The following is a 20,386-nucleotide window of genomic DNA, read 5'->3' as shown; positions in this document are numbered from 1 at the left end:
AACAAGTCTATTTTAATCTCAATCAGAGCAACTTGATTTTGCCTTTCATACCACCTTAACTGGAAAAAAAACTGCAGTGTACTTCTTAATGTCAATACATTGATCTTATAGAAAATGAGTCAATTCAAGGAGGACAATAATTGTACTTATATATCCATAGGTTTTGTGATTCTTGAGTTAAGACCAATAATGTATCAATTATGTATCATAATCTTAAACATGTGTAAAGGAAACAAAACAGTTATGGTAGATGCATCACAGAGTTTATAAATAGGAGATTCATGTAGCTACCAGGCTTAGACCATGACAACGTACCTTATCTTTCATGGCCCAAAGTATAAAAGAAAGTTGCAAGAAAGTTCTATTCCAAGTCTTGAACTCTTGAACACCAACTGTACTTTTTACAAACCTCGAGTTAGTAGCATGAAATCCTGAACGCAGCTGTGTTGCTGTTGCCGGTGTTTTTTTAACACACCATTATTCTTTCTTGGCATGTGCATGATATTGTGCTATAATCCAGAGAATGCAAATTGTAACTACACTTGCTGACAGAAAAGAATGGCACTTGTGTACATTTTGAGAGCCTACACAACGTAAACACAGAAGTGGGGTCCAAAATGGCTGATTCAATCAACTCGCAATCATAATAAGACCTATAATCCAATTGGTTGATTGCCCGTCAAAGTGTTAGTCGGCACAGAGTGGCACTCATGACAGTAGCACAAAGCTATGTGTATGTCGTTCATTAACAGGACACTCGCACTGATAAAAGCAAGGGAGGGCCATTCTTTTCTGAAAGCCAGTGTATGTATTACCATCTGCTGTTACTGACTGAAGGAAGGAATATGATAATTATATAATATTGGATGGCTTTATTTCGGGTTGTATGAGAATATACTGCACACGCCATGAATGATATTCAACGAGCCGGTACCGCGAGTTGAATATCATTCATGGCAAGTGCAGTATATTCTCATACAACCCAAATAAAGCCATCCAATATATTATTATTATATAATATGAAGCTTTTTCTATGCATTTTGAGTACCGAAGTATCAAACTAAACATGCTGGTCATTTGGAATCCAGTCGTTTAGTGTAATCATTTTCATCTTGTTTGCTGGCGGTAAAAAATAAAAAACTGCGTAACTCAATTAATTACGCCTGCTTTGAGATCTCCGCGTGCGAGGTATGCAGCGTAACGCGCTAAAAGTTGTGAGCGACAAGCAAAATGTGCGCGCCCGTTCAATATCAAAATTATCTTGCACAGTATTACCTTGCAGTATTAAAAATTTGTGGTATAGCTAAAAGCTTTGTATTATATAATAATACCTTATCTTAAGTTCTTAACCTTAGGGGTCATTTCAATCTTGAACCAAGAATTTTACAAGCTGTTTACAACATGAGAAAATGAGAACATAAACATTGACCTGTTTTGGTACTAAATGTTTAGCCTTTATGTATGTGTATTACTCTAGTGTCAAAGAAATATTACTGCCTGCAGTAGGCTATTCAAGTTGAAATCCATACACCCCTTAATCTTCCACACAGGGAGTGTGAATTTCAAATGGGGTTACCTGAATGGATGACTCCATTTGAATCTACACCCCCTGTGTAGGAGATTAAGGTCATGTCTTCCATAGAGTGTGTATGGATTGCATCTGGAATAGCCCATTATCCATTACTATTACCTTTTTGATTTAAGTATGTGGCCGACACTGTAAAGTTGAGGTTGCTTGGTAGAGAGTTGCCTCGCATGAAGAATGATACCAGTACTTGTGTTGGAGTTGAGGGGTCTGTAGGGGAAAATAGAGCAATGAACTGGGTTTGAGATCACAAGAAAAGTCCTCAAAAAGGACAAAGTTAAGCTGATGACCTACCTGTATCGATATAAAATGATTAATTATTTATGCTCAAAGCATAGCCAAGGGCATAATCAACCAAATCGTGCTCCCAGTTCTATTCATGGACCCCTTTTATTCATTCCTAACATGCTGTGATTGCATTTCATCAAATAATAAAAAAATAAATAAAATCCAACATTCTTGAAAGGTTTTTTCTTTTTATACTGAAATTGTACTAAAGCAGCTGGGCTTAAGGGCAGAGTAATGGGAGAGCACATGGACCTTTTCGAGCTTCATTATTTCTGAATTGTATGTCCAAAGTATCTAAAAATTTTTGGAAAGGAAATGATGAGTCAAGGAATCCCATGGTGACGTCAGATTTGTTCAAAAATCTCAAGTTTTTGAAAAATCACAAAAATTCACTTGTTTACCCCAATTTTTTTGTGACAACTTAGAAAAAAATCCGTTCGGAGTAAAAAAAAAAATCAGTTAGCTTTTCATGAAGAAGAGACATGAACTTAGGGAAGGTTTTTTTATTTTTTTGAAATTCGTCTCTTTTTTCTAAATATTGAAAAAAACATGTGAAAAAAGCCATTTTGTCACTCTATTAAGCTAAAAATTGCACATAATGGTGTATATTTTTGTTTAAAACAAATATTTTGAAAAAATGAAAAAACCTTCCCTAGACTTTGATGTACTCTAAAGGATAGTGCAAAAAGTTTACCCTTTGCTTGCATATTTTTCGAGTTATCTTGTCACAAAAATCGCGCAATTTTGTCAAAAGTGAACTCTGAGAAATCGACGTCAAAATTATGCACAAAACGTCCTTAAATTTTAAAACGGTAAGACTTTCACACTTGTAAAAGCTGTATCTGGTGCATGGTCTAAATATGCATCTTTTTGCACCAATGAATCTATAATGTCTGCTTTCAGTGCACCAAAATTCAAAATAATTCAAAAATCCAAGTGGCATTTTGACTGCAAATTTTTGTTTTGTTTACACCACATTTGCTGGCGTTAACAACATACCAAATGCGCCTTGACTGCGTTGGACATACGGCAGAGTTGCGCTTGGCGTCACGCTTGACGCGAATCGCGATCTAATCACAATATTTCGCATTCACGCATTTCTGACTCATTATTTCCGCCAATTTACTAAGCTGTCTTGAGCCATGTGACTTTTTAGAGTTGAAAAGAGCGAAATAAATCAAGCAAAAATACGAATAAATATTAGCAAGTTGTATTTTATCAGTTTCAAGTGAAAGAATACATCTTAGTGTTGATAAATATCAAAAAATCTCAAATTCGGTTGTGGACGAATGTGTCTTCCATTACTCTGGCCTTAATATCATTTATGTCCAGTTTTCAACCAATCATGCACCCTGTTAGATAATGTGTATGTCTAGACCCTGATGCTATCAAACTCACCTACAAATGGGAATGAAAAGTTGCTTTGGTTTGCAGCTAGTGGATATGGACAGCTTATCAACAAATGTACATCTTGTAATGATGTGCCCTTACACTTCAATGATATCTGTAGAATGAATTGAATTATAAAAAAAAAAGGTTAGACTTCATATCTGAATAGAGTGGATAAGTAATGACTGATTATAAGTTTCTTATCAAAATACTTCGTTCGGCTTATAAATGGCGAAATAAATGAGACATATATAACATTGTGTATTCATATAGAATGATGTGCATGCAGTTAGGCACAGCACCTATGCTACATGCATATTGGGTAATGTGTGACTGTGTGTATTGGAACTTTATTGATGCACAAAGTAAAAAAACCAATTTATTTTACCAAATTTTAAGCCGAACAAATTATATATAGAAACAAAATGTTGTTTAACAATGTTTATATGGAGGACTTTGTCTAATTTAGACACAATAAAATGAAAGTCAATTTAAAGAATAGTTGTCTATAATTTATAAATACACACGGTTCATTGCCTCTGTTTAAAATCCCCATTATCTTCTCAAATTTCAAGAAATTAATCCTCAAACAGAACTTTTAAAAATGAATATATTCTCAACTGCATGCACAAATCTTGAATTAGTATTCCAAGGTGATAACATGTGCTGTTCCATTTGAAAATCACACCCCAATCTTCAAAATAAGCAGGCATCCAGGAGCCATATACCCAATGGTCATAACATTTTGGCTCCTGGTCCATACCAAAATCATATGAACCAGGCTCTACATTTTTTTTAACAGAGCCTGGTAGTTAAAGCAGGTTTTGTATTTAATGTGTACAACTGAAATTTAAATGACTCTTAGCTCTTTAAAAATGTTCACTGGTTCACTAGATAACCACAGGACCAGGAACTGCTTTTTCAAATGTGTGGCTCCTGGTCCAGATCTGCTTATTTTGAGGCTTGCACCCCCCCACTCTGGAAGATTTTGGAATTCCAGCCAAAGTCAACAAGTAATTCTAGATCCATAAAAAGTGGAAAAGTGTGGAAGATTTTGACAGCTGGAAAAGTGGAAAAGTGTGGAATTTGTTGACAGCTATATTTGCGCGTACTGTGATCGCATGTGCATATTATGCACTAGGCATATGCATACTATGCACTACACATGCCTGCCTCAACCAACGTGTTTGGAAATGACGTGGTGGCTGCCACCTATCACCTCATGGATGACAACCAGTAACCAATATTTTCCGCTCACAAGCTAAATCACATCAGTTGACTAAGAATGACATTTATTTTATATCGCAGCCTTTTGGCACTTACTCTAACTGTAATTGATGGAATAGGATCTTCATCATCTTGTACTTCTGTCTCTGTAGCAACCTGATAACAAACAATTTAAAAAAAGTGATGGATTTCAATGATCTATATCTGGGTAAAACAAAGCTTTGAAGAGCTATACAATGGATTGAAAGCCAAAACTTGCCATTTTGTATACAAGTGGATATCTAGTTGGTAGATAAGATCATTAAAGAGGGTGTTTTTTTGGTTTTCTTTTGTTGAAAAAAATCAAGGCTTTTTTATCAAAAACCCTGCCTGGCATTATCAAATTCTAGAGAAAATTAAACGATGAAAAACACAGGACAAATCTTGATTATTATGGTTGTTGTTTTACACAAAACTACATACACTTGATATTACTAACTATGTCAATCAATTTGAAAAACTGATGTTTAGTAGTATTATATAAGAAGTTATTCTCAAATAAACTTCATACACAAAATCAAGAAAACCTAATGAACATAGTTATGAAAGCTAGATCACATGAACAAATGAATCAATAATTAAAATATGAAATGGATGTGTTAATCAATGGACTGCAAATAGGAAAAATATTATCAAAATGAGTCAAAAATTTATGAACAAAAAGGTAAATAATAAATGAATGACACAGATATTTGAAAACTCAATATACTGTACAACATAATCTAACAAATCGTCAACTAACTCAAATATTGTGGGTTCCAATTAAAAAATATATACAAAAAGTAAACCAAGCAAAACTGATGACCCAATAAACTTGTTAAACACTACTGCAAACTTTACTATTTGTATAAAATAGGTGCCTGTGAGTGTATGATAAATACATACAAACTTGTTCAATATATGGCATCAACACTTCCCCCATTGACTTAAACAAGTTGCAGGTCAATTTACTGATCAAACTAGAATCATGTGGGGGAGATTTGGACCCCCCCCCCCCACTTTCTCCAGACTGGGCCTAAATTCATTTCCACTGCAAAACATTTTTCTTTACACCAACTAACTAGCTTTCAAAATCTTACACAATGTGAATCAGTTTGTATCAAGCAATTATACTACGGGAAAATAATCTACAATACAGTAAACTAAAAACAACTTAACACAAAATCAGCACATCAACTTTAAAACAAGTAAATTAGTAAATTACGCCATGCGTAATATATGTCCCCACCGTATTTTCTAGTTCTGTATTTTGCTAGTTAGAGTTGACCTTTAAATGACCTTTGACCTCATACACATGACCTTTGACGTCCACAATAAATTTGTGTAGACATACTCTATGTGTGAACCAATTTGGGTTACAATCAGCCAAGAGGTTGAAGAGGAAATAGCTGCCTAATGCTAGGTTGACACTTTTCCTAAGTTGACATGTAAATGACATTTGACCTCATACAGATGACCTTTGACATCCCTGAATAAATTGGAAGAGTTACTCAACCTGTGATCCTATTTGGGTTACAATCAGCAAAGGAATTGAAGAGGAAATAGCTACCCAATATAGGGTTGACATTTTTGTCACAAAGACCTCCATTCACACATACATATATCCACACACAGACAGAGTTAATAATTTCATAGCCCCTTACGAACTACTCATTCGGCAGGGACAATAATGTGCAGAATTGTGTTTACCCCTTCAGTATCACTGGTACTTGGTTCCTTTTCCTTTACTGGTGCAGACTTAAGAGTGAGCATATGAAAGTGAAAAGGCAATGTATAATACATAACATGCTGTTACTAAAACTAAATACACTCTTTCTATACATGCTACATAATATACTTCAGCACATAGGTCTGCGCATGCATTATGCTGGTTTCATACTACCCTGCCGCTTGCCGCTGAGCGGCGTGGCGCACGCGCATTGCAGACAAACGGACACAATAAAGGCTTGTCATTGGTTGAAACGCCTGCCACTTGCCGCTGCTTGGCAAGCGGCAGGAAAGTATGCTGGAGGCTTTACTCCTCTTATTTCCCATAGCATTGTGGGTAATCATAAATAAAAAAAGTTCTGCAGAACATGTGAACTGCATGATTTGGATTCATTGTCGATTGAGCATTCAGTCATATCCTAATCGCAAAAAGTTTGTGTAGGGTGACCCGGTAGGGGGGTGTATATGTCTTTAATTTATGTGTATAAGGTGTGTACATACCTGTGTACGGGGTGTGCAAGTGTTATCATTATAGAAAAATTATTTAATTTGTGTACATCGTGGAACATACTCTTTGCGTGGCTGTGCGTAGTAAGCTGTTGTACGCAGATAACCTCGCTACTATAGACGTGTAGAGTAGCGTTGTACGCTTGTGTATTAGCATGATCAGTCGCGGAGTAATAAGCATAGTTGAATGTTCCACGATATACAAGAATTAAATAATTTTTCTATAGTAAATAATAGCATTATTGAAACAAATAACTACAAGTGAATTTCACAGTATTACTGGTCATGGTGCTTCACTTTTCACTTCAAAAGTGAAATATACAAAACATTTGATTTTAAGTCAATTTGGCTGAATCAGTTCTGCTTGTGTATGCAGTGATCATATCATTATGAGTTGGACACACGGCCGAATATTGATTATATAATTATCAGTGTTGGTGTGATTATGGAATGACAAAACATGACAAGGGTTAGTTGTAGTATATCCTCAAAGTAAAAAGGTTGAGTCAAAATAAGAGAAATTGAGGAGTTTCAAGTGACAAACAAAGCAGTGCAAAGTATTGTGGCAGCACATAGCGCTGTAGGGGGGATGTCTTAGGACCATGGAACACCAAAAAACTTTGGTAGAATTGGAACAGAATGGGTTTTACAATTTTGCTGGACAAATTTTCTTGCGTCAAGTTTTCCTAAATTTGCACCAGGGCATTAGTGTAAACATTGGTTAGTTGCAATCCAGATTTAGTGGTGTGCTGCCTTACCATAGATGTGTCAGATGGAGTGAAATACTTGGACACCTTGTGATAATGGATTAGAATCAGAAATAGTATCAAACTAAAACATGCTATGCAATGGTACAAACTAAGATATGCTATAGAAAGTTGCACATGGGCCTCATACCAAGCCACTCTCTCAGTTGGCAATAGGCTAGGCAATTCCAGTTGAAATCCATACACCCCCTATGGATGACATGACCTTAATTTCTCAAACAAGGGGTGTAGATTTCAAATGGAGTCGCCCATTAAAGTAACCCCATCTTCCATTCATATACGCAACCTCTTCCCAATTAGATGCTACCTATACATGCAATGGTTGACAAACATCACACACATGTGATGTGGTATATCAAAACCAGGCAGATATGGGTACAGATTTTCAAAGGGCAATATTGTCAAAACTGGTTTTCAATTTGTGCCATTTACAGCGCTTTGAGTCCTCTAAGATCTGGAGAAAGGCGCTTTATAAATCCAAAATTTATTTTATTAAAATTTTATTAATTAAACTTCTTGAGACCTTCATTCAAAAGCAATAGGTGAAAAAACTGTTAGTTGTCCACTAAGCTGTTATTGACCTTTAACCCCTTAAAATTCCATGCCCAAATCTTTGACATACCACATCACATATAAACACAGTCATCTACATGTAGATCTCCTTTCACAGACTGTACAATATAATACAGTATATTTTACCCATCAAATCAAACATGATAAACAGTTGGGAATGTTTTATGAATCATGTAAAGTTGCATAATAAAAGTGAAGAGCCTAATTTTTTGAATTTGACCTTCAGAATCTTTCAGGCCACTTGTGTCATCATCACTTTTCACCACTGTTTAGCTTTATTTAGTAATTTGTATCAACTGAAATTTTTTGTATATGTCTTTTTTTTTTTCTTTTTTTTTTTTGTTAATTTTTTCTAAGCATGTGGTAACAAATATAGCATGCAAACTAACTAAGGTCTAAACATTGTATGGTCAAATATAAAGCCTGGTTTATACTTACAAATATATTATCATGAAACATAAAGCCCCATGTATACTTACAGAGGTACTATCAAGGCTGTTTGGCACTGATACTTGTATTTCTAACACTTCATCTTGTCCTGTTTTTGGAGTTGGTAGCATATCTACATTCAAGTTTAAAACAAAAGAAGATTTGTAGCTAGACAATTTGTATTTTAATACAAAATGATTCTAAGATGAACAGCGGTAATACTAATTACTATTACAGCAATATTGTACCATTTGCTGCACGCGCAGTTGTTTTCAAATTCTGATTTTTACACAATTGTAATGCACTTGTAACATACCCTGCAACAATCAAAGTTTTAGGTGCTGTATTTGTATCAAAATCTGAGATATTTTTAACGACTGAACATGTTGTGAAGTTCAAACAATTAAAATATTTGTTGAACTTACCTATGTGATGTTCATAACACTGTACGTACAGGTTTTTCATTACACATCAAGCCGAACGACCTTAGTCATGATGGACAATGTGACACGTGTTGGTGACACACTGCATTATTTTTTGCTTTTTCCTACCTGTCTTATGCATCTGTTCTTTGATCATTCTGTTTAAATTCTTCATTTCAGCATCCTGATCATCGTAGTTGATTTCTCTTGCATCTGTTGAGGGCGCCACAAATATGGATGGATCAGTACCGAGGTAGGAACAAACTAGATGGCCCTGATCATCTATGGTTGTTATCACTCCTTTTAGGTCTCTGAGAACAAAGAAACAGCACAAGTTCACAGGGTTATTATTACTTAATGGAAGAATATATGGTACATTGAGGAAATTAACATGGATATAGTGTCAAAGATTGGAATGTCAAAGGTAAGCCCAGCAATGACAATGACTCCCAAGAAAACAGTAATCGTGACCTGATCAAACAAAACTATTTTGTCATGCCTCTGGCTACATGTTTATTTGCGATGTAAGGTGGTGTGCCAATCATGTGAGCTCCCAGCCAGGGTCTTAGCTAGAATGGGACGCGTCATTTTCACCAATACTGCCTGTCCAGATTTGGACCTAGAAAACATAAACCAGACTGCTCTACCTTCTGGGAGTCCAGTCAGTTCAAATAGCTAATGCTATCACCTTAGTCTGGTCTTTTTTTGAGTTAACAGACAGAACTTATTCAAGTATTATTTTTAGAATTTAGCACAGGAGCAAAGTATTATTTTTAGAATTTAGCACAGGAGCAAACTGTGAATTTAGCATAGGAGCAAACTGTGGATGGGTGGCTAACTAACACCTTGTTCCCAGTTTAGCTTCATATGAGCTGCTTTAGCTTGTCAACCAATGAAGACTGAAGTAAATCTTACATATATGCAAATCTGTGTGATGACATCAAGACACTCCCATTTTATGGCTTTGTCAAAAATACCAGAGGGATTTGAGAAACAGCCAGGAATGACTAGACAACTCAATGAAATGACTTGAACCACTACAAATTATTTGCCTGAGTTCACGTTGAGTTGGTTTGTAATCTGATTGTGAGGATTCACCATGGCGGCGAAATTACAGTGCTTTGAATCCTCCAAGATCTAGCAAAAAGGTGCTATATAAATCCAAAATTTATTTTTGTATTTCTTTTATTATACTCACTGAAAGAATCCCACACGTATAGAGACAGGAATGTATTCCAGCTTGGCAGCCCATTTTAATGCTATGTCTTGATATACCATCACTTGACCCGTGTGAGTTCCTACCATGTAATTGATGACACCATCAGTTACTGAAAACAAATAATATATAGATTGAATGTGTTATCCATGTTTCACCAAGCTAAGCTTTATTTGGAAAGGTATGAAGAGTGAAATTTACTCTCACGGAGTACAGTGTGTTGTACTTGCAATTTAGCCCATGTCATAATACACACACCAAAATGGGCTATTCCTGTTGATATCCACACACCCCCTATGGAAGACATGACTAATCTCCTACACAAGGAGTGTATATTTCAAATGGAGTTGCCCATTCAAGGACTACCCTTTTGACATATGAAATTCATCCTCCCAATGTGGGATATTAATGTTAGGTCTTCCATAGGGGTGTATGGATTCAACATTTGATGCAATCAAACAAAGTGAATTTTAAATTACACACAATTTCTAAGCTGACAGAAAATCCCATGACATCACATGATTGCTTTTTTTAATACTTAGGAAACAAAAGAATCAGCAGTTATGTCTTGCCTATATCTCAAAATCAATTATCCTGACATCTTGATTGCCGCACATATACATATTAACAATACATTTGATATTCACTAGTTTCAGTTGTGAGGCAGAGTGGATGCAGACAAATGCCTGGCCCTATTCACTTGATGTATAGCAGGACATTATCTTGGGTTGTCATCAACATCCACTTGAACCTCTTAACCGAAACTTGTAGAATTATTTATACTTACAAGCTGTATAAGCAAAGAAACAACTTGGATTATACTCCAGTTTCTTCATGAACCTCAAAGCTCCAGTATCTTTGAGACAAACAATTGATCTCTCACCCAGGACGATAATTGATGGTGGTGTCTGAGGAAATGATACCACTGCTAAGTCTAGTGCTGGTTCTCCTAAGTTGTACGACCAATCCATCTAATGGATAAAAACAAATTGTGATTAAAGGTGCATGTTTATTATTTAAAGAGAGTATGAGATTTTTTTTAAATTCTTCCCAATCCTTTTTTAAATCATTTGAGATGTTGGATACCAACAAAATAATCAATCCCTGACATTTATATAGCATCTACACCAAGAAAACTTGCACTAAGGTGCTGGAGACACATACATTGAACAATAAAATGCAAAGAAAATACGTTATCACATGATATTGATCAAAAAGATACACAATTTTATGGAAAGTTACCGCTTATATCCAATTCCAAACAGATGATATTATAGCAGATTCAACCCATTGTGGGATGTTTTTCAAACAAATCCAGGCTTCCGGGCGATCATGCATATCACGCTAATACAACTGATTGACCGGCAGCCTGGCTTTGTTGGAAAAACGTCCCACGATGGGTTGAATCTGCTGTACAAGTTTCTTAAAAATGTCAAGTGTTCAGGCAGTTTGTTCTAGACACAGAGTCCATAGCAATAGAATGACCTGTCTGCAAATGTTGAATTCTTTCTTCACTTGTTAATGATGTTGTGGCGAAAAGACATCTGCAACCAGTTAGTTCATGGAGCATTTCACAAATATAATCAGGAGTTTGCTGGTGACAATATTTATAAATGAGGACCAAGATCTTGAAGTCAACTTGTTGCTTAATGGGTAGCCAGTGGAGGTCAAGCAAATCATTGGCCCCAACTGCCAAATACCCTGAAGTGAACACAGGCCATTGATATTATCAACCTTTTATACTCACATTTATCCTCTTTCCTGACTTCAAATTCTGTGACTCTTCTTTAGTCTTAGCATCAGTAGCTACAGCAAGTACTTGATACTTGTAACTTTCCACCTGCCAACTCGAGGACACTGTTACAAATGAATCCGTCCTCTGAAGATACTGAAGTGGTCCAGGAAGTAGAAATCCAGGCAGGAAACGACTGAAGGCAAAGCTCTCTTGCTCAAAGAAAGACACAGTACCATCCATTGATTGCACACACATAAAATCTTTCCCTGTAAATGTAAGTGAATATATATGTTTAAATGCCACAAATAAATTTTATGATGAAATAGCATCATCTAATTCTGAATTTTTTTTTATGTGCCCAAATATTTGGAAAACTTGCAACCCTCATCCTGAGTCTTTACTCTTGAAAATCGTACACCAAGGATACACGCATTGCTGCATCTTCTTTTGCCAAACATTTACCATGAAATGTTCAGACCAGACAGTATCAAATCTAAAATCCAATTACTGACCTTTAACTCCTCCAAATGGTCCAATCACAAGATTATAAGCTGTTCTTTGAAGGTTGTGTTCATAAATGAGTTTGAGTTGATACTGGCTCCCATGTTCCACTGCACCTGTTGAACCTGTCATTAATTCATAGGGAAAAATAGTATAACTAGAAATACTGTGGTCTAAGACCTTTGACCCCAAATTGTGAATACCCCATATGAGTTTGACTTGATACCAGGCCTGATTGTGGTCTTTTTTGACATAATTTCCAATTTTATGAAAAAAGGTAAAGGAAATCCTTTTGGACTTTTTGTGTGGAATGACAGGTACCGTATTTGTTTCATGGAAAATAAAATATATCTAACAATATTTTGTAGCATCTTCTGCATTGGCCCAAGTGTCGGCCACAGCGTGGAGTCTTATGTACTTTGTGGCTTCATATTGAGAAATAAGTGTCTTTGGACAGGCTGTAGTAAGGATTATGGGACAGGCTTCTGCTTGATTCTGTGATGTCAAAGCTGTTTGTAGTACTTACTGGTACATCACCTACACATTTCATGATGTTTGCATAGAGGGAGGCTACTCACTGGGAGGAATACTTCAGGCTAAGGTGAACCTTTAAACCTTTAAACCATAGTAAAAGATCTGATACCCTACTTTACCAAGTACAAAATTAAAACAAAAAGCATATAATTCAATTTTATCTGTACATACCTGACACACTATATACTGCTAGTTTTCTGGGATGTAAAACTGCTAAGTGTAAAGCTTCTGATACTCTGAAAACAAAAACAAAATCACACCAATCACCTTAAAACCTCATTTCCAAAGTCAGTGAAAATAACACATTTAGCAAAATCAAAAACACATTTTTAAAATCTGGAAAAACTTTCAAGATCAAATATGACACCATTTCAAAGTAATCCCACTTACACTTAATGATTGGACTTTTAGACCAATTCATTAGCTGCACGTGCCAATTAATTCTTTTTTAGATTTTCAAATTAACAAACATAATACTTCTAGTATTTTTATACTTTTTTAAAATTACAATTATGATATAAGTGGTCCATCCTGTAAGATGTATTTTCTCATTCTGCAGAATACAAAAGCAAACTGTAAAAATGGAAGCCATTTCAGCAGAGAGGGTGTGACATCAGGGGTGCCTCAGGGATCTGTTCCAGGCCCAGTTATCTTATTAATCTACATGAATGCCACCTGATTTGTCTTAGGCAGGAATTTAGAAACATTTCATTCAGAATTGTTAGTGTCTGAAATTCACAATTCAGCCAAATGTAAAATCAATAAGTATAACAAACACATATGATCCAATCTGTACAACTGGTCTTGGCTACAGTGAGTTAGTACTCACACATTCAATTGGTGTATTTTACTACACTCTGTGGCTTGCTAAATCATAAGCTACTTCTACAGGTATTGGTTTTTTCTAGGATAAATGTATTTATGGGCACCTTTTTGGGGATAAATGTATTCGAAAACATTTGCAAACCAATACTATACTTACGATACAAATCTACCAGCAGCAAGTTGTAATATAGGAAATTGCATCTGCACTTCTAACATGACATCCTCGGCTTTGAAATTCTCCCCTTTAGCTGGTCTGGGCTGGTAGATACGAAGAATCCCATTGAAACTACCAACTATCACTTTATCTGAAAAAAAATTTAAACAAAAATTCTCCTCTCATCACAAAAAATGTCCTCTTGTTTTCTCTTTTTTTTTTGTTACTTGCATCAAGAATTTAAATATAATTGCCACATATGACAACTATACTACCCATCATGAGTGAATACATGTAGATACCAAACCAGAATCAACATGTAGCAATATTCCCCAAACTGGACTTAGACGGACTGTACATTTTATAAAAATGTGTACCTACCACTATTGCGCCAAGATTTTCTTCTCCTCACAAAAAAAATTCTCTTACTTTCTCTTTTTTGTTACTTGCATCAAGAATTTAAATATAGGACAATTTCACGAAAGGTCATTAGTTCAAATCTGCCTCCAGAAGACATGATGCATGGAACAAGCACAAAGCAAATGAGTCAATCAATTACACTTCAACTAGGGATTTCTTTTGTGCTTTACGCATGCATCAAGTCTTCTGGAGGCAGATTTGAACTAATGACCTTTTGTGAAATCGCCCTATAATTGCCACGAATGACAACTACTTCCGTGAGTGAATACATGTAGATACCAGACCAGAATTAACATGTAGCAATATTCCCCAAACTGGACTTAGACGGAATGTAAATTTTATAGAAATGAGTACCCACCACTATTGCGCCTGAGTGCATGATATCAGTCCAGACTTGTTCGGGAAATTATGTTTCCCTGCCAGACATTACCTCTAACTCCACTTTAGATCACCATCCTTTCCAGTTATTTTCTAGCATGCATGATCAAAATCCTCTTCTTTTAGATGTAATATATCCAAAATTATCCACGAGGTCACCATGGTTTCTGACATATTGTTTTGATATATGGTGGTGGGCAGGTAGACTTCTGCATGTTTATGGTATTTACCGCACTGTCTAAAAACAGTATTGTATAACCATAAATCGCACTTGGAATCTTAAATCTGAAACTTGATATCTAAATTTAGTTAAAGTACTTACCATAAGGTGTGGAATTGTTATCAATATTTGCAACACACAATGAGCCTTGATCAAATACCTCATCTGATCCAACACTAGCAGCCCACCAGTCTCTGGCTTTGAATAACGACATAGCTGATTGGTTGACTCTACCACGTCAGATGTTAAAATAACCAATCAAAACATCTGACTCATACATTGCACATATCTGTGAAAAATTAAAAAGATGATTAAGGCCAGAGTAATGGAAGACACATTCGTTCACGACCGAATTTGAGATTTTTTGATATTTATCAACACTAAGATGTATTCTTTCACTTGAAACTGATAAAATACAACTTGCTAATATTTATTCGTATTTTTGCTTCATTTATTTCACTCTTTTCAACTCTAAAAGTCACATGGCTCAAGACAGCTTAGTAAATTGGCGGAAATAATGAGTCAGAAATGCGAATGCGAAATATTGTGATTACGCAGCGATTCGCGTCGGCGTGATTTAGCGTTAACTCATGCGCAGTATGTCCAACGCAGTCAAGGCGCATTCGGTATGTTGTTAACGCCAGCAAATGTGGTGTAAACAAAACAAAAATTTGCAGTCAAAATGCCACTTAGATTTTTTAATTATTTTGAATTTTGGCGCACTGAAAGCAGAGATTATAGATTCATTGGTGCAAAAAGATGCATATTTAGACCATGCACCAGATACAGCTTTTACAAGTGTGAAAGTCTTACCGTTTTAAAATTTAAGGACGTTTTGTGCATAATTTTGACATTTTTTTACTTAAACGTCGATTTCTCAGAGTTCACTTTTGAAAATATTGCGCGATTTTTGTGACAAGATAACTCGAAAAATATGCAAGCAAAGGGAAAACTTTTTGCACTATCCTTTAGAGTACATCAAAGTCTAGGGAAGGTTTTTTCATTTTTTCAAAATATTTGTTTTAAACAAAAATATACACCATTATGTGCAATTTTTAGCTTAATAGAGTGACAAAATGGCTTTTTTCACGTTTTTTTCAATATTTCGGAAAAAGAGACGAATTTCAAAAAAATAAAAAAACCTTCCCTAAGTTCATGTCTCTTATTCATGAAAAGCTAACTGAATTTTTTTTCCTCCGAACGGATTTTTTTTTAAGTTGTCACAAAAACATTGGGAAAAAAAGTGAATTTTTGTGCTTTTTTCAAAAACTTGAGATTTTTGAACAAATCTGACGTCACCATGGGATTCCTTGACTCATTTCCATTCCAAAAATGTATAGTTTTATATACTTTGGACATACAATTCAGAAATAATGAAGCTCGAAAAGGTCCATGTTCTCTCCCATTACTCTGCCCTTAAGTAACTGATTAGACAATAACAACTGGATGCTATCTGCTTCGAGGTCATTGCGGGAAATCAGACTCAGAGGGGCTTGTTTTGGGATGAGGTCATTTTCTGAGGAAGCGTAAGCTCCTGAGAAAAATACTGAGGCCCACCTAAAGCCCAACGATTTCACGCAATGATCATTCATAAAACAGATGGTGCAAAGTTATTGTCAAAGAATTCATTATCACCATTAATTTTATGTTTCATGAAAATAACACAAAATATATATTCTGTTCTGTTAATGTCCATTTATACGCTATCAAGTACATGGCAGGGTTGCATGATTTAAATCATGAGTTATGATTTTCAACTTTGTCATTTCTTACCATTTTTGATCAATTTCTTTCTTAAATCGACTGTTTTACTTCATTCCTAATGCTTCTACAACTTTTGCATACAATTATAATACCTCTATGACATTTTACCTATTGCTAAATATTCTTCTTCAAATCAAGGTGCAGAAATCAGAATTCAACAGGTTTTTTTTCTGATGATTTTTATACTAAATTTTTTCTTTGAAATTTTGTCATGTAAAAACTTGTTTTGATTTTTTGTAAATACCTGATTTCACATGTCTAGCATTCCACTAGTCTCTTTTGATTTTATCTTTTCTTGAAATTTTTTTAAAATGATTTAAATAAAAAAATCTGATTTAAAATAAATTTTAAAAATCCAAAAAAACAGAAACCCTGGTACCTGGGCTTACTCGTGGTGATTACATGTGCTTGTTTGTGTGTTAAAACAATACACAAATGCAGGTTATTTGTATGCGAGATTGAAAGAGTTAATTGCGCACTTTGCAGTCAATTGTGAGATATTAATGAATTTCCATTTGTATTCACAAATAACAAAATATGATTGAATCACATGTATCTTGTATATTCATGCCGATTTAAATCATTGATTTAAATCGCAATTTAAATCACATGAAAATCATGGATTTAAATCAACTGTTTCATTTTTTACCATTTTGGATTAACTAAGTTACTTTCTTTCTTAAATTGACGGTTTTACTTCATTTCTAATGCTTCTACAACTTTTGGATACAATTCAATACCTCTATGATGTCATTTTATCTATTGCTATAAATTCATCTTCAATGTGCAGAATTCAACAGGTGTTTTCCCATGATTTTTGCTTAATTTTTCTATGAAATTTTCATGTGTAAATACCTCATGTCTAGCATTCCAATAGTTGAATTTATCATGGGGTATTATAGCACTCAATTTTCCAGTTCTTAGAATTTAAAATTGATTAAAAAATTTTTGAATCCGATTTAAAAGGGCATTTTTGACCCACAGCATCATTCCCCCACTTTTTTCAAAAAAAAGTTGAGATTTTTATATCACTGACACTGGCAACCTCTAGCTACATAATGTTTATGTACAAAATATTTCTTGCCGATTAATTCATATTTTTTTTTTTTAGCAAAGATATCTTGACATTTGAATTTGGTTCTGGTACATACAAGAACGAAATTACAACACCTTGTCGATTGGAGCAGTGTAATACACATAATCATGCATAACTCGCAAACGCAAAATCAACTGAAATTTTGGGAATAAGCTTTTTCATGGATATCTACTGAAAAAATGTCATAAAAAGAGGATGCTAGGATCACGAAATACTCCTTACTTAAAATTTTAAAAAATCTTTTTTTTTTAAATCATCATAGCAACGGTGTCTTCAGCGAATGCAACTAGATTTCGAATGCAACAGTCTCTAGCCACGAATGTGAAGCTCATTGGTGAGCAAATTCGTGGCTAGACTTCTCGAGCAAGCAGAGCGTCAATGGTGGCTATGGTGACTGGTGAGGTAGTAAAATTCGGCACCCATGATATTTATTTGAAATACTCGTTCCACAAGTTCCTATACTTAAATTGCATCTCATTGTGGTTATATGTCGAGTAAACATGCTCCGAAGCAGAGCAATTAACCAATGTATTAAATAGCTTACATTAAAATACATATTTTTTATGGTTTTGTGTGAGACACCGTTCACTGCCATTCAATCACTTACAGACTTACCAAATCCCAAAATATTTTTCATTGACGTAGTGTTTCTATTTCTTGCCAAACTGACTATCATAATACCTAGGCAATAATAATATAATTCCCTCATCAAATTAATACTATAAATTTAATGTAATTCAATTGCATTTTTATAAAGGGTAAAAATGATCTTACAAAGTTTGCTTCTTCCCTTTTTCGTTCTGCTGAATTGATTAGTCACTATACTTCAGGTATCTTGTTTTGCCCTAAAATAAAAACACAGCAACAATTTGCTTTCATAATTGATGGCGCGGTGTATCGCTACCACAGAGGTCGGTATAAACATCTTTGATTGCTACCCAGCAAAATAATACAAAAATGTTTTGGGACCGTTCATACCCGGGGGGGGGGCACTCCAACTTTGGAGGTGACCCATATTTTTTACGAACACATGTTCTGTCACCGTCCGAAGACCCCCTATTTTTTCCATTTGATCTGTCACCCAAAGACCCTTACAAGTTCAATTTTTATAGCAACTTTCATTTATCACTGATTTTATCACTTATTTTGAAAATACAAAGAAATTTGAAGCCATTTAGAACTAGAAATTCGATTTTCGAGGTTTCTGTGGCGCTGTTTTGGCTCTCGCCCAAAGATTCCATTTTTAAAAAAAGTCATGTTCTCACCTAATGACCCCATATTTTTTACATTTTGCTCTCACCGAATGCCAAAAATCATGCTCTCACTCACCCAATGACCCCATATTTTGTACATTTTGCTCTCACCGAATGCCCCTTAGTGCAAAAGTGCCAGCCCTACACCTATATCCATGCCCCCCCCCCCCCCGGGCGTTCATTATGCCGGATAATTGAGCTTTAAGCAGGGGCTATTTTAACGTGCCTCTTGGCACGTTCGTGCAGTGAGAATAGAAATCCGTGCAGTGAGAATTAAAAATCCGTGCTTGAAATATTTCTATACTAGTTTCAGCCCAAAAAATGACTAAGAAATTAAAGAAATTCCTCCACAAAGTAAGACTAATCTAGTCGAGAAATCATATATCCTATCAGCCAAACATTCAATTGGCAGGGGAAATCAAGCAAATATTGCCTCACAACGCCTCCGGTAACGCCTTTTCCTCCCAATTTTTCGGTCACTCGTGGGGGGAAGCTCCATCTACCGGACAGAAATTGTCCAGTATTGCCCTGTGCATTTTCTTTTTTAGACCGTTAAACACTTTAATTTGAGGCAAATATAGTGTAATGTTGCAAATTACCACAACCTATCACCTTTGTTGGTGCTAAAATATTGTACAATGGAAAGGTTTTGCGCGCATCATGCGCAATTGTCCCAGTAAAACAGGCCAAACATTATGACCATCAGGAACATTTTCATGAGAGGCGATGCATCGCCGCTGATATGCAATATAGAGAGGAGTCGAGATCAGTAGGTAACAGAAGGGTTTAGCCCAGGTTGAAATCTCATCTCCTCCCAGTCGTCATAAGCGAATTATAAGTATGAATTGAAACCCTCTAGAACAGGGCTCCGCAAATAGCGGCGCGCGCGCCACATGTGGCGCGCCGTGGCTTCCCGAGTGGCGCGCGGCGCCGTTTAGATTTAAAAATAAATAAATAAACAATGCGATTCCCATGTTATCCTTGTAAAGACAGGCTAAAATAGTACAAAATGTTGCACCAAATGGCGTCATTTGCACCTCAAATTAATAAAAATCGATAGCTTCACAGGGGGGAAACCCCCCTCTGACTCCCCCCGCGAATTCGCAGCCATTGAGTGGCGCTTTGCAGTTTTTTTTTAATTTCATGTGGCGCTTCAACAAATCTATTTGAGGAAGCCTGCTCTAGAAGTTACCAAAGTATACCGCACATGGCGCTATTTATAAACCTGAAAGATTTCTAGCACAGGTCGAATGTGAAAAAGACGGATGTGGCAGTGAAAAAAGTACTGCTTGACCATGATAATTAAATGATTAAAAAAGTGATTGTTTTTTTCATTTGCTAAATGCATGTGAAATCA

General features: G+C 35.6%; 1 protein-coding gene across 2 annotated transcripts in view; it reads right to left on the bottom strand.

The window, feature by feature from the left end:
• The window catches only part of LOC140154976 (protein PTHB1-like), a 28,289-nt gene extending 13,088 nt beyond the window's left edge, over positions 1-15,201 (bottom strand). Inside the window, exons 1-13 of one of the 2 annotated variants that reach the window (XM_072177636.1) lie at positions 15,019-15,201; positions 13,902-14,049; positions 13,091-13,155; positions 12,397-12,510; positions 11,897-12,150; positions 10,937-11,120; positions 10,132-10,261; positions 9,063-9,244; positions 8,562-8,644; positions 7,501-7,536; positions 4,586-4,645; positions 3,272-3,377; positions 1,691-1,795 (exon numbers count right to left, since the gene is read on the bottom strand). In XM_072177636.1, the coding sequence (XP_072033737.1) occupies positions 1,691-1,795; positions 3,272-3,377; positions 4,586-4,645; positions 7,501-7,536; positions 8,562-8,644; positions 9,063-9,244; positions 10,132-10,261; positions 10,937-11,120; positions 11,897-12,150; positions 12,397-12,510; positions 13,091-13,155; positions 13,902-14,049; positions 15,019-15,130 (1,579 nt within the window). In that variant the 5' untranslated portion in view covers positions 15,131-15,201. The remainder of the gene's footprint in view (positions 1-1,690; positions 1,796-3,271; positions 3,378-4,585; positions 4,646-7,500; positions 7,537-8,561; positions 8,645-9,062; positions 9,245-10,131; positions 10,262-10,936; positions 11,121-11,896; positions 12,151-12,396; positions 12,511-13,090; positions 13,156-13,901; positions 14,050-15,018) is intronic. The other variant, XM_072177637.1, reaches the window with a different exon arrangement.
• Positions 15,202-20,386: the final 5,185 nt, after the last annotated feature.

Source organism: Amphiura filiformis, chromosome 6 (assembly GCF_039555335.1).
Source record: "Amphiura filiformis chromosome 6, Afil_fr2py, whole genome shotgun sequence".
NCBI lineage: Eukaryota > Metazoa > Echinodermata > Ophiuroidea > Amphilepidida > Amphiuridae > Amphiura > Amphiura filiformis.
This window is presented reverse-complemented; position numbering and strand designations above follow the sequence as displayed.